Source organism: Colossoma macropomum, unplaced genomic scaffold (genome assembly GCF_904425465.1).
Source record: "Colossoma macropomum unplaced genomic scaffold, Colossoma_macropomum, whole genome shotgun sequence".
NCBI lineage: Eukaryota > Metazoa > Chordata > Actinopteri > Characiformes > Serrasalmidae > Colossoma > Colossoma macropomum.
The window spans coordinates 41,696,668-41,712,264 of NW_023494787.1; the positions used below are offsets into that span (position 1 = coordinate 41,696,668).

Here is a 15,597-nt window from a genome sequence, read left to right on the forward strand (position 1 = left end):
GGCCTTCCCTTTTGCTCTCTCTCTCTCTCTTTCTCTCTCTCTTTCTCACTTTGGTCTCTACCCGGCTCTCCAGCAGGACTCGTGGATGAAAAGGAAATCCAGCAAAATAAAAGCGTGGTCTCCAAGCCCAGTGCGGGATAGCCCGCCAAAGAAGCAGAAAAACAGAACAAAAAGGAAGACACTACAGATACAAGAGCACCCCCCATCCTCACCAAACAAACCAGGCATCAAACGGCTCTCTCTACTTCAGGAAGAAACACTCTTCCTCCTTCAGCTAGCCCCACCACCCCCCAACAGCTTAGAAAAAAATGTAAAGGAAGCCTTTATTCTGTAGGCTTTTTTATACTGCTGAAATGACAGCCATGCTAAATTAGCAGCTGGCTTAATTGGTGCATCCTGGCATAGCTTTCAAAACCAGTCTAGTGTGGACAGGAGAGCAGAGAGAGAGAGAGAGAGAGAACCACATGAAAAACTCCAGTACTCTGATCCTCCTCAGTGGAATGCATCCTCCCTCTCCCTCTCTCTCTCTCCCTCTCTCTTGTTGTCTCGTTCCTGTGTTGGGAGCTGTTTGCGTCTGCCGTTTGATCGCAGTGTGTTGTCCTCTCTCTGAACCGAGCTGGGTAAATAGTCAAACTTTAACTGAAAATGAGGCGAGGCAGAAGGTGGCTCCCCCGAGGTTCTCCTCACAACTAACGAGACTGTTCTGATGCTTGGGACTGCATCAGAACAGGTGTGTGCAGTTGTGTGGAAGTTAACTAGGGAGAAGATGTGGTAGTATATATGTGTATGGCCTCATTTCCACATTTAAGATGTTCCATAGCCAAAAACAGTTTTTCTCTCCAGCCAGACCTTCTCTTACAGCCTCTCTTACAAATCACCTTAAAGTCTCTCTCTCTCTCCTCCATTTGTAGGCATCGCCTCTTTCCAGTGTTCGTCATCTCCAGTGCAGTGGAACCCTCGTGGTCCTGACCTCAGTAACTGCACTTCTCCATGGGTCAACCAGGTGGCCCAAAAGGTACAGCCGAAGCCCCTTTAAACTGCTAACACAGCTAGTAGATACAAATACACTGACCAGCCACTTCATTAAGTACACCTCCTTGTATCCACTTACTATATAGGTGCACTTTGTAGTTCCACATTTACAGTCTGTAGTCCATCTGTTACTTTGCATGCTTTGTTAGCCCCCTTTTACCCTGTTCTTCAGTGGTCAGGACCCCCACAGGACCACCACAGAGCAGGTATTACTTGGGTGGTGGATCATTCTCAGCACTGCAGTGACAGTGATGTGGTGGTGAGTGTGTAAACACTGTGTCCACTCACTGTCCACTCTATTAGACACTCATACCTTGTTGGTCCACCTTGTAAATGTTAAGTCAGAGAAAATGGCTCATATGTTGCTGGACAGTTTGTGTTAGTCATCCTCATCAGTGCCCACAGGACACTGTTGGCTGGATATTTTTGGTTGGTGGACTATTCTCAGTCCAGCAGTGACACTGAGGTGTTTAAAAACTCCAGCAGCACTGCTGTGTCTGATCCACTCAGACCAGCGCAACACACACTAACGCCACCACCACCACATCAGCATCACTGCAGTGCTGAGGATGATCCACCACTCAAATAACACCTGCTCTGTGAGGGTCCAATGGAGGGCTTAACCATTGAAGAACAGGGTAAAAGGGGGCTAACAAAGTATGCAGAGAAACAGAAGAACTACAGACTGTAAATGTAAAACTACAGCAGCTATAAGATAAATTGAGCTGATAAATCTGACAAGTAATGTAGATACAAGGTAGGTGTACCTAATTCGGTGGCCGGTCAGTGTAAATAAACATGTATGTGCTGAACAGGTATAACTCTAAAAGTTAACATGATAAATTATCACCACTACTGTTTTTTTAAAGCCTGTGGTAGTGCAGGCAGAAGCCCAGCTGCTTGTGCGCTGTGTGTTGCTGTGGTAGAATCAGGGATCGTAGCCCTCTCATATCATTTTAAAGCGATTCCTTCAGCAGACTACACTGGACAGTGTTGCACAATGCTGGAAAGCAGCAGCAAAGTGGAGAGCTCCAGTTCCCTTCGAGAACCTCCACTGTAACAAGAATCCATGAGCTGAAGCTGAAACCATTAACTGTATATATGATGTATATGATATCCATGCTTATTGGCTGGAATACACAGCCATTGTTGCTGTTACTGGATGTTAGTAATGAAGATTTGTTGAATCATGATTTTCATGTTCAAATTCATGTTAACTTACATGATGAAAATAATATTATTGAGTTATTGGTAATAAACATAATGTAACATATTAGGTATGTCAAACGATTACATGCAGTTGATCATATTATTTTGGGTAGGTAATACAAAAAAGCAGTGCATTTTTAATCTATATGAGGGTCATTCTATGGAAATGTCCATTTTTGTTTACAGATATATTACACTTGAAAAACATGTTAGAGTTACAATTTATTTATATTTTAAAATAAAACAATGCATTATTTTAACACTTATGTTCTTGAGCCATGAATTTAGCAATATTGGTTTTTAAATTAATTATATGGAAGTCGATGCACAACAGAAGTGCTTGTCTTCACAGTCATGTGTAAAGGCTGTGGTGCCATATTTTAAGTTAAAAAACTTTTTTTTTGCAATTTTACCTGCAATGTTCTATACATGGCTATGCAATATATGGTTTAAATAACATAAAGTAAACAAATGCCAAATAAACATTATAAAATATATAATGAAAGTTGTGGTCACCAGGAGTCAGGTAACGAGTGGTGTTACTGTATAACAAAAATCTTATTTTACCTTATTTTGAAATAAAAATCACACTGATGACATCACTTGACTTCCTTTTACCTATTTTCTGAAGATCTATGAAGAGAAGCACATGGTTAGTCCACTGTGTCTTTCAGTTATCAGACATTTTCTCATTTAGCTCATGATTTCATATGAAGCTTTTAGTTGCAGTCACTGGTATAGCCTGCTTTATTCCTGGGTAATTGTGAAAAAATAGAATACAAATGGATTAAATTAGATATTTTAGTGCATCATCCATGGTTGACAACATATGGTTTGATGCTCTGTAGCAGACATTTTGTGAAATGCATTTTTCATTAAAAATGTCTCTGTGTTACCTTTTTTATGTGTAACACCAATGAGGATCAGTAACACTAGCAACTCCTATGGATAGATTCAAAAAAGTGGACATTTCAGTAGAATGACCCATAAAATAAGCTTCATCAGAATGTATTTAATAAATTTGGTAATTAATTACATTAATTTCATAGACTAATGGGCTTAAACTGAGCATGAAAGGCCTGAACTGATACCAGAGCCAGCTTTAAAGTGCATTATAACATAATTGTTTACAATGCTCTTGTGGCTAGATTGTAATGCATATGCAGGCTGACCTTATTGAGTCATACACTTGTTACCAAGCCATGATCTATACTTATGAGCAATCATTAAGGCCTATGTCAAACATAATAAACTATTAGGTGTTCCTTATAACACCCTATAATGCATTTACAATGAAGTATGAATACATGATTCATAGGAAGTGTTATCATAAATACATACTGTGTATAAAGTAGTGCAGAGCTCTGGGTTTTTTTTCATCCTGCCAGTGAGGGGTCATGTCGAGGCTGAGGTAATTGCTGAATAATGTCAGCCTGACTAAGAACCAGAGTAGGCACACACTGTGGTAATAGAAAGTGGATTAGTGAGTCATCTGAAGAGCCGTTTCTGTAGTTCTATAGCTCCGCCAGACATGACCTAAAAAACCCCTCCAACCCTGAGTCGAGGCACCCGCGGCGCACAGCAGGGGGGCATGGGGCTTACAGACGAGCGTGTGTGTATATATATGTGTGTTCATGTGCAGATAAAAAGTGGGGAGAATGCGGCGAACATTGCCGGCGAGCTGGCGAACCACACACGGGGTCGTATCCACGCCGGCGATGTCAGCTCCTCTGTGCGTCTGATCGAACAGCTGCTGGACATTCTGGATGCTCAGCTTCAAGCCCTGAGGCCTGGCAACAAAGAGTCCGCAGCCAGGAACTATAATAAGGTGTTACAGCACACACAAACATGCACATAGAGTCCAAACTAACTGCACTATCGATTATAATCAGTTCAATATGTGAACTGATTATAATATTCAATACAATATGTGCTCATTTTTGACCAGAATCAATTCTCAGGCTCGAGTGTATTGTTTTTGAAGACCTTGTTTATGAGATAACTAGTCCTCCTCAGATCTAACACCAGGGCTGCCAACTCTTAGGCACTGGCCGTGAGACTCACGCATTTAGGTCTAATCTCACACCACAATATCTTGCCGTGCAGGACTAATTTTCAGTGTTGTGCACGGGAGTGGGTGGGAAACCAGCTCACTGGAGGCGGGAGGGGGCCGAAGCGCCACAAATTAATGAACAGCCTAAATAAAATGAAACCCTCACTAAATCATATATATACACACATATATATATATATATATATATATATATATATATATATATATATATATATATACAATGTAGAATGTTAACAGAAAAAGCAATTAAAATTAATGAAGACATTCTAAAGAGTTGCGAAGCAACCGATCATGTGAACACGCAAATTCTCGTAGCTAAGGCCTGATTCACACATGCTGGAAAGTCTTGCTTTTCATTTCGGCGCCCATGTTATATGGTCAGCATTTTCACACAGTGCGTGCGAAGCAGCAGATTCCTAGAGAATAGACCCAGTGCCATTTTTTTCCATGTGCTGCAATGAAAATCAATTAAAATTAAACAGAAAACCACATAAAAATGTAAAAACACAATTTTTGAAATGTAATTAATGACGAAATACTACTTAAACATTCTGTGTTTCAAACAGATTTCCCGGTTGGTCTACCAGGCTTGAAACTTTTTCCTAATCACATGTCGGAATGCTGTCAAGAATAAACAAATATACCGTGCACTTCTACAAATTATATTTTTGTTGAGCAGAGTGACTGATGTGACCATTTATCTGTCTGGATAAATGAATGTCTGTATAAGTTTCTCACTGCTCCACTGCTGAAATACTGTGTGTATGAAAGGTCAGCGTGTTCGAGCTGTAGCGTCACGCTGCTGCATCACTCACACAACACAAAGGTACCAATGTGTGATTCAGGCATTACAGAGATGGCTGAGCCTTCTGTCTGACATCAAGAAGTACAGAGATAACAACGTTATCAATACTGAACAAAAGCAGACCTTACCAGCTTTCAGTCTTTGCTCCTCTGAAGGCTTACATGTTGTCACTCTTCAGAGTTACTTAATGCGACAGAACATTCATTTTATGAGTAAGTTGGGCAAAAATAATATTTGTATGTATTATATTTTAATAAAGGAAATGGCTTTATTTTGAATGGAAATATGACGTGTCCTGAAACAGGTCAGATTTGAGCATGGGTAAAGATCTGATGCTGATAAAACTGTTCAGTAACATATGAGATGGAGTTTCAGTGGCTGAAAAATTAAAAATGTCTCTCAAATGGCTCTCATGAAATGACAGAAAGAAAAGTAAGACGTTTTTGTGTTAAAGACTTCTTTGTAATGACATCATAACTGGTAACAAAACATGCATCTATAACCTACAATAGTGAGCATGAACAGTAGTATAGGATCAATGTGCAACCAGGGCACAAAAAAAAAATACTAACGAAAATAAATGAATAAACACAGGCCCCACTAACCCCCTTAACCCTGTACAGCCCACCCTCGTAGCCACGCCAAACACCCCTCCACCCAACAGGGCCTTGCCTAGCCTGTAAAAATCTCTCTAACAAAATATGAAAGTTGGCAGGCCTGTAAGACTGTGTCCTAACAGTAAGTGAATATCCAAATGTAGTATCACACTGCATCACACAGCCTTGAGGATGTCTACACTGGAACATAAATAAACCAAACAAAATGTAAACAAACCACGGAGCTATCAGATAGTAGTGCTTTACTGATGGAGCTGTCCAGCTGTGGTTTTGGTCTGCTATATTTAATAAAGCATGTAACGGAGTTTGTTTTATTCACAATTTATCATCAGTAGTCTAAATAATACTAGCATTATGCCACCCTGGTGTTGGGCAGCTCGGTTGTATATACAAACCTGTATTTTCTACGTCTGCTTAACCTGGCTAAGGTTACTAACTAGCTAACACGAAACTAAGAATCCTCACCTCTAACTTCCAGCACTCTAGCAATTTCTCTCCAAGCTGTTTACTGAAAGGATGGTGGAGATCCTACATCTTCTCCACTTCATGGAAGAGCTTCTCCTCTTCCATTTCGAGGTGGAATGACAGAACGACGTGATGCGTCAGAAATAGAAATGGGCATCTGTCAAAAACAGCCCGCTGCATTTCTCTGCATCGCTCTCTGCCTCTCGCAGCTGTGGCAGAAAGCTTCACTGATTATAATGGAAGCATTTTGGTTTTGTCGTTGTCGCTCGTTCATGTTGCTTGCTGTTGGGACACGGTATAATGCTGCACCACTAGCTCATTATCTTTACCGTCAGCTTTAGCATTTGCCAGAGACAGCTTCTCATAATGTTGGACGGGAGGCCGCACACTGTAAAATGACATCAGTATTGCTCTGTTAGAGATGTATGAGTGACACAAGTAACAGAATTCTTATTAAGTCAGGAGCAGCAATATGATTACAAGAATCTAAACTGTAATGTGTTACAGCAAAAAGTAGCCCCATTACTGTAACATGTTGCTTTGTACTGCGTTACTTCAAACGCTGATGTAATTAAAACATGAATTGTTTGGGTCAAAGTAATACAGGCCAGTCTTTAAAAGGGAAATGCACTGATTTTTTGCCATTTCAACAGAATTAAGTAGTTAAAAAAGTAAAGTAAAGTAGTTACTTACTGAGTCAGAATTGTTCACATTGGTGGCGATAGGAACCAGACGTCTGAAGTGTTTGATGCCGTTAAAAGCTCCTTCACAGAAAGTTGTTACATGAAATAGTTATGAATACGTTACCTGCTTTCCAAGACACTGTTTTGCTGTGGCCTAAAAGAGCGGAAAGGTTTTGTACAGTAAAATAGTCCTCAAAGAAGACTTTTTTTTAATAGATTTAGCACAATTTTACCATAAACATACATACATACATACATACATACATAAAAAATAAATAAATAAATAAAAAAATAAATAAACACAGGCCCCACTGGGCCTAGCCTAGCCTACGGAAATCTGTCTTATAAAAATGTGAATGTGGCATGACTGTAACATTGTGTCCTAATAACAAGCGAGCATCCAAATATAGTAACACACTTCATCACACAGCTTTCTACATTACATATAGAAACTCAGAAGACGTGTAGGTTCACTGGTTATTTTGGGTAGTAAATAAAATGGCTATATTTGAGTTGTAGACATCATGACCCCAGAAAAGAAAAGCAGATAACTGAATCTGATCATTTTGGAAAATTGTATTTTTCTTTTAACCAAACCACGTTTTTGATTTGCTAATTAGTTTTTAATGTATCACAGTGTGTATTGCAATATGTAGCCATATAATTGCAATATTAGTATACTGCCCACTTCGCACAGCCCTGATAGACAGTGATGTGCACATGCTATCACTCACCACTGCAGTCTGACTTAACCACATATACAGTACTGTTCAGTGTTAGCTTTTACACCCAGCACATAAAAATCTCTTCATTAATATTGTCTGTATGTTCTGTTCTATTGTACCTCACAGTTACAGAAGAGAGAGAGGACCTGCCGTGCATACATTCAGGTACTGTACCTCCCTCCGTCTCTGTGTCTCTCGCTCTCTTTCTTTTTTATTGCCGAACACTGATTCAAGATATGACTCACAGCTCCTGCTCTGCTGGGTGTTTTTTTTTCAGTCCTAGCAAATTTCCATTCTCTTTCCAAACGCCCTCTCGCTAGCGTCGCGCTACCACGTTAGTGCTAGAGACTGTGTTTTTGTGTGTGATGGAGGATAGCGATGTTATTTTGTAAACTGTATCTGCAGCCCGAGGCTGTCTTTGTGTGCTGTTTCTGCTGCCAGTAATGACATTTATAATGGAGTTCTTTGGTAGGGCAGCGTTTGCGATGTGAGATGATGAGTGCTGTGTTTGAGAAGGCTCTTGAGGTGCTAAAGCTGGTTTATGGCATTGAGTTTCGTGCTATTCGGATGTGTGTCCACATATTAGCCCTAGAGAAATGGCTGGAATTGATCACTTACCATTGTTTCACTATGCTTTTATAATGTAATTATGTAATTGCATCACTGATTCCATTGTGAGTTTTATTTACCTTCTGTACTGACAGATTTGAGTCTTTTTTTACAGTCATTTCAGTGCCAAGAAATTATAAAAATGTAAAAAAAAGTCTGCAAAGCAAGACTCTGGAGATAACAATAACTTTTCATCCATCATATCATAATAAAATTTCTCCTCTGCTTACAAATGCAAACGTGGCATGGATTGAAAGTTTTTTGTAATTTTAATGAGTCATGAGGGAGAAATAGGGCTATAAACGCTTGGCATTAACAGCCGATCACCATGTTTTGGATTTTAGAGCCTGTCCGCCTCAACTAGTACTGACTGCAGACTGCAGGAAGGCAGAACAGGACTAAACAACTTAGCCCAAAGGGATCATAAATCTAAGGGCTGTTTTGGTACATGTAATGCATTTGACAGGGAATCACAGATTGACTTGGCTTGGTATAGTAAATCAGCCCCTTTGCAGCCAAATCGCAGTTTTCCTGTGCACTTTTAGTGGTGCTATTGTTCCTCCACAAAAGTCCAAAATAATCAACTTCTTGTGTTTTGTTAGTAGCAAGTAAAACGTCATAGCTGCTAAAATTAAACCTTTTTTCTTTAAGATAAAAGTAGAGCTTAGCCCTCCCATCCCATTTATATGAGTCACCCCTGCTTGAAACAGGGTAGGCTACTTTTTTCTACTCAGGGCACCTGAAGGGCTTATAAAACGTGAAGAGTCCAGCAAGCAAAATACATCTCTCATATTGAAAACAATAGACAAAGGCACCTCAGCCCACAGACATCACAGGTAACATGAACCTAGGCTAAGACAGGACCTACACTTGAGAAATTTAGCCCAATTTCAGCCTCAGTTTGCCTCTTTCAAGTCTTCTGAAGCGATTGTCCAGGTCAGGAGCTTGATCGGAGTGATTGACAATGCAGTTGATTTGGTAATGTAAGAGCAGAAACGAATCTGATCTTCCTTCCAGAGTAATTTCAAACATGTGATTTTTACAGCTCAAAACCTTCCTATAGTGTGAGGCGATCAGCGATGTAATTGAATGAGTGATTCAGGAAGCCGCTAATGAGGGAAATAGAGAGAGGAAAAAGATAAAGTTATATGAATGCATGCCGCATGTTCAGCAGGCCACAGAGACAGTGGAGCTGCTGGTTGAACACTTTACTCTGGATCCACCTCCCATGCCCCCCATCAACTCAAAGCCTGTCCATAGAAGTGATATTGACCGGCATTGAACTCATTTCGAGTCTGCCAGCTTTGCCAAGCATTGCCAACTTTGCTTTCTAGCAGTTGTTATTATCTTGTTTCATTATTTCAATACAAGCGATAAAAATTTGGCATTATGTTAATGTTACTTCAGAGGAGATCAGAATACTCAATATGTCCTACATCTCAGTAGAGCACACTGAGCTCTTTTCCTAGCTCAAACAACAACTTCACAAGATGTTAATGACAGTGAATATCATTGCTCTCACCTATTTTATCTCAGGGTAGTTGTACTTGCTTTCAAGATGAAATATATAAGCAGCAAGAGAGGGCTAGGGTACTGCTTTCCCTCTAGCAGAAGATTCATTCCACAACCCTATTTTCCAAAAAGTTGGGAATATAGAGTGCAGTGAAATCATTTAACCCTAGACTTAATGGAACATAGTATAAATGCAACATGTCAGATGTTGAAAATGAAACGTTTTATTGTTTTTGGAAAAATATATGCCCATTTGGAATTTGATGCCTGCTGCACATTCCAAAGAAGTTGGGACGAGGGCATGTTTACCGCTGTGTTGTATCACCTCTTCTTTTAACAACACTCTGTAACTGAGGAACTGAGGAGACCAATTGCTGTAGTTTTGAAAGTAAAATACTTTCTCGTTCTTGCTTGATATAGTATTTCAGCTGCTCAACAGTTTGGGGTCTCCTTTGTTGCATTTTTTGCTTCATAATACACCAGATCTTTTCAGTGGGTGACAGGTCTGGATTGCAGGCTGGCCAGTTTAGCACCCAGACTCTTTTAATATGGTGTCATGCTGTGGTTTGACATTGTCTTATTGAAATAAATAAGGCCTTCCTTGAAAAGGACGTCATCTGGATGGCAGCATATGTTGGCAAAACCTGTATATATTGTTAAGCATTAATGGTGCCTTTACAGATGTACACATCACCCATGTCATGTGCACTAATGCTTCCCCATATCATCATGGATGCTGGCTTTTGAACTGTGCGCTGATAACAAGCCAGATGGTCTTTAGCCCAGAGGACGCAGTGACTATGATTTCCAAAAGAATTTAAAATTTTGATTTTAAATCAGACACTCTTCCACTTTGCCTCAGTCCATCTTAAATGAGCTTGGACCCAGAGAAGGTGGCGGTGTTTCTGGACCCTGTTTATATATATTGTTTCTTCTTTGGTAGAGTTTTAACTTGCATTTGTGGATGCAATGAACTGGGTCCACAGACAGTGGTTGTTCCTGAGCCCATTCAGTGATTTCTACCACCCAATCTGGTCTGTTTTTAGTGCAGTGATGCCTGGAGGCCCAAAGATAACGGCCATCCAATATTGGTTTTCAGCCTTGTCCCTTGCACACAGAGATTTCTCTGGATTCTCCGAATCTGTTAATGATATTTTGCACCATAGATGATGAAAGAGAAACATTATTCTTGAATTGTTGCACTATTTGCTTGTGCAGTCTTTCACAGAGTAGTGAACGCCTCATTACCTTTACTTTTATACCCAGTCATGTTACTGACCTATTCCCAGTTAGCCACCAGGTGTTTTTTTAGCGTTACACAACGTTGCCAGTCTTTTATTGTCCCTGTCCCAGCTTTTTTGAAATGTGTTTGTGGCATGCGCCCGCCCCCTGGGCCCCGACGATGACGGCCGCGAGAGCCGGCAGGAAGGCGGGGCCCGAACACCCAGCGGAACCTCGCCCGCGACGGCAGGGAGAGAGCCGCGAGTGGGGAGGGGGCGGAGCGCAAAGCCCGAGCTCCTCCGAATAGCACTGGTGCCTCTCGTTGCCGGCACCGTCGTCGTCTTCCTCCTCCTCCCGCCGTCACTCGCGTCACTCGGGTTATTCGGAGGAGCTCGGGCTTTGCGCTCCGCCCCCTCCACACTCGCGGCTCTCTCCCTGCCGTCGCGGGCGAGGTTCGTCGCCGCTGAGTGTTCGGGCCCCGCCTTCCTGCCGACTCTCGCGGCCGTCATCGTCGGGGCCCAGGGGGCGGGCGCATGCCACAGTGTTGTCAGCATATATTTTTCAAAAAGAATAAAATGTCTCAGTCTCAATAGTTGATATGTTGTCTTTGTACTATTTCAATTAAATATAGGATTTAGATGATCTGCACATCATTGCATTCTTTTTTTTATTTACATTTTGCACAGCGTCCCAACTTTTTTGGAAATGGGGTTGTAATTGGTAAAGTATGTTGACATACCATGACGTTTCACTTATTCAGATAGACGTTTCATCTAATCATATTATCTAAGTACTCTCCAAATACTTCTTCAAATAGCAGCAGCATTTAGCCAGAGTGAGTATCAAGCTCCCGTGTCTCTTTTGTCCAGGGGAGAGAGCTAAGTTACAAGCCTGTAAACACTTGGCGTTCTTTTTATACTGATTTGCTCCTTGAGAGTAGTCAAGAGTGTTTGTGCTGTGCCTTTTTTATTTTTTGTAATGAGCTGTAATGAGACAATTATTGCCTCTACAGCATTTAAGGTAGAACAGAAAGTTTGAAAAAGAAGCCAACTTCATCCTCATCTAGTTAGCTTCACTACTCAGACTGTGTTTTTTTTCCCACAGTATTAGAACCTGTTGGTGCAGGTCAATATGATTCTGCCATGTTTTCTTAGGCAAGCAGATGGAGATGGGGCCAAGTAATGTGATGTAGGGGGGTTCTTATAAAATTAGGGTCTTTAATACACTTTAACTATGCTAACATTGTACGTGTTTACAGCTTATTAGTACTAGGAATAAAATAAATAAATCGACTAATGCATCTTTGAACCCTTATTCCTCAGTCAGTTGTGATAATCAAAAGAGCAGCCTGCTTAGTAGTAAGGAGTGTATCATCTGTGTCTGTGTACATATCTTTTTGTGTGTCAATGTGAGGCCGTGCACGTGTCTTTGTATCCATATCTGTTCTTCTATGTGTCCATGTGCCCATGTGTATGTGTGTGTGTGTGTGTGTGCAGGCGGTGGTCCAGACGGTGGATAATCTGCTGCGTGTGGAGGCTTTGGAGTCATGGCGGGACATGAACAGCTCGGAGCAAGCTCACACTGCCACCATGCTGCTGGACGTCATGGAGAAAGGAGCCTTCCTGCTGGCAAACAACATGTACGGCAGTCGCTTCAGTGACCACGGCAACAACATCGGTGAGGACGGGCCTGAGGGTCTGTGTGTGTGAGACAGTAAAACACTATCAGTGTTTAAGCCCTTAAACCCTAAGGACCCCATATGTGAGTCCATATTAATGTTCCTCACTAATGCACTTCATTTACTTAATGGAAATGTAAACTTCCTTTCCACATGAGTACAATTTGCTTTATAGTTAAACTGCTGTTTCATTTAGAGTGTGGCAGGTTTGCCAAAAAATTGAACTAGTTAAAAAAGTCCAGCTGCAGGAGACGATTATAAAGTTTCAACTAATGATGGACTAATTTTTAAGCAAATTTTGGGCTGGATATTTTTGCTGGACATGGGAACTTTGCCCACCATAGAAAACACTAAAATACAGCTACATCTGTGGAGACTTCAAACAGAAAAACAGGCATGGTAACAAGCGTTAAGCAGTGAGAGGTGTTTGAAGTTAATAAAACTGAAAATTGGAGTTTAGAATCTTTTATTTATATAAAAGGTCACATAAAGTTACTTATTTATTTAGTTATATTATGGGCTATAATAATAATAATAATAGGTGCTGACATTATGGAGATGTGTGTTAATGTAATGTCTGATATTCTAAATGGTGCCCGTTGCTGTGGAGAGTTTTGTTTGGGGGAATAAAATGCTGATTAAAGAACTAACAGGTCGAGAGGCACTAATAAATTAGCTAGCATTCCAAATAGTGATCAGCACTGAGTAGCTCATGTCTTATGGTTTTCTAGAGGATGAATAATGGTTACATTAGAGAGCTTTGCTATATGGATCATTCTACCAAACTGGTTCAAATAAAAATTGTGGCTCAAATAAGGCTTCACCCATGGACTAAAACTCTTTGCGTTTCAGTAGTGACATAAAAACAGCATTTTTAAATTAAAGTTTTTTTATTTAAAAATTAAACTCATTATCAATCTAAATCTTTCAACTTCACTTTAAAAGAAATACAATTAAAAACATTTTTTTTATTTTTGAAAAGAAAAGAGAAAAAAGAAAAGAAAACAAAAAACAACAATAAAAATCAACATAAAAAATGCAAGTATTTTTTCACAAGTTCAAATTTAGGGGTTAGGGTTAGGGAAAGTCACCTCGCAATAGAAAGTAGAAATTTTTGTATATATTTAGCTTATTACTATCTCACCTAATGCCTTGGGTTTAAAATAGATCATAACATTACCTTTGTAAATATGTAAATATCTGAATACTTTTACTGTGAGACAGCAGTTTGAACTAATTTGGTGGTGTGGACCATATAGAACATACTTTGGACTATTATTGTTATTATTATTATCATACAGTACAATGCCTTATCACTAATCTTGTCATATATATGTGTATGTACAGATTTGGAGGTGCATATCCTGAACACTGAGATGGATCTACAGGATCTGTCTTTTCCTGAGAATAATCCAACTGACAGCATCCAACTCTCAGCCTCCACAGTCAAACAGTACAGCCGCAATGGTCAGTTCTCTCTCTCTCTCTCTCTCTCTCTCTCTCTCTCTCTCTCTCTCTCTCTCTCTCTCTTTCTTTCCTTTCTCCTTCTTTGTCCTTTTCTCCTCCTGTTCCTCCCTACTGTTTCTTGCACAAAAACATGAAGCATTTGAGCAGTGCCAAATTTTTGGCATGTCAGATTTCTGTGCGTAAGTCACTGCTCCCCCGTGGCAGGACAGATGCGTTTTTAAAAATTTAAGAAAAAATAAAACACAGTGAAGTGGCAGGGTGTGAGTCATAGCCAATATGAGACACAACAGCACAAACCTGCGATCATTAAAGAGCACATTAAACCTGCGCTGCCCCCCCCCACACACACGCGCGCTCCTGCAGGGGCCACAGCACCACTGCACACGTTTATTAGTTTCCCCGCTCCAGCACACCTGATTCAACTCATGAAGGGCTTTGTAACGAGCTTATGAGTTGAAGCAGGTGTGTTAGAGCAGGGTAAACTCTACACTGTGCAGTGCTGCAGCCCTCCAGAGACGAATACAGGCATAAACAAAACAGCAAATTAAAAGTGAGGCTCTCTTTACTAATCTAGAATAACAGTTAATCAACAAAGCTGTGCAAAAAAGATCTGATCAGTGATGATGTATTGAAAAGAAGTAAAAAAAAGAGCCTGTTTTAATTAATCATGGTTGTGATGTCATAACCCCAAACACATTTACATATGACCACACATTTAGCCCACAGCGCTGTAGCCCGTCCGTTCACGGTGAAGTGATAAAATGCGGTGTTACTGCAAACGGTTCAAGTCGGCCAGTCAGAACAGATGTTACATATGTGACATGGTAATGTGGACGTCCTGTTTAATGTCTCTTTAAGTGACTCCAAAGTTACTTTGGAAAATTGGAAAATTACTTTGCATCAACTGAACTGTTGTAGTATTTCGAACTCTCCTGTCTCAGCAGTATTTTGTCTTACTATCAGCAGCCTCTTCTGAACAAAAAAGGGCTCCTTCACATCAGTTTCATGTTACATTGATATGACGACCAGCTACATTGAGGGGATCCTGTATCTGCAGTGGAGAACGGAGTAGCTGGTACTAAAAGCGAGTAGAGTCGAATCTAGTTGAGCCATACCATGCAGAAGTGCCATAAGAATGCTTGGGTTGTGCGAAGCAGAAAATGCAACCAACTTCTAGGGCCCAATCCCATTTGTTATTGTTACCCCTACCTCTTGTTTTTGAGTGTCACCTTGCCCTTGGAACTGAGTTACAAGGGGTAGTGGTTGAAATCTTCCCCTATGAAATGGGACCCTCAAATAGAAAAGAACATTACTTCATTAACAGGCTACTAGTGCTGCTCTGTAGGCAACCCTGCCAGTCTGCAGTGTTAGCAGAGGAGGGTAAAGTTCAGCAACCACTCTGCTGGGTTTTAGTTACATTTAGGGCATCATACACCTTAAAAGAGGGGGCAGGGTGTGATAATTATTTATTATCGCCCACCTCTAATTCTTCAGTGATAT

At 40.6% G+C, this 15,597-nt stretch overlaps 1 protein-coding gene across 1 annotated transcript in view; it reads left to right on the forward strand.

Annotated features, from left to right (window-relative positions):
* Positions 1-15,597, forward strand: part of adgrl1a (adhesion G protein-coupled receptor L1a) — a 270,179-nt gene that overhangs the window by 224,487 nt on the left and 30,095 nt on the right. Inside the window, exons 9-13 of the mRNA XM_036567396.1 lie at positions 912-1,015; positions 3,884-4,069; positions 7,737-7,775; positions 12,449-12,629; positions 13,978-14,097. Coding sequence (XP_036423289.1) covers positions 912-1,015; positions 3,884-4,069; positions 7,737-7,775; positions 12,449-12,629; positions 13,978-14,097 — 630 coding nt within the window. The remainder of the gene's footprint in view (positions 1-911; positions 1,016-3,883; positions 4,070-7,736; positions 7,776-12,448; positions 12,630-13,977; positions 14,098-15,597) is intronic.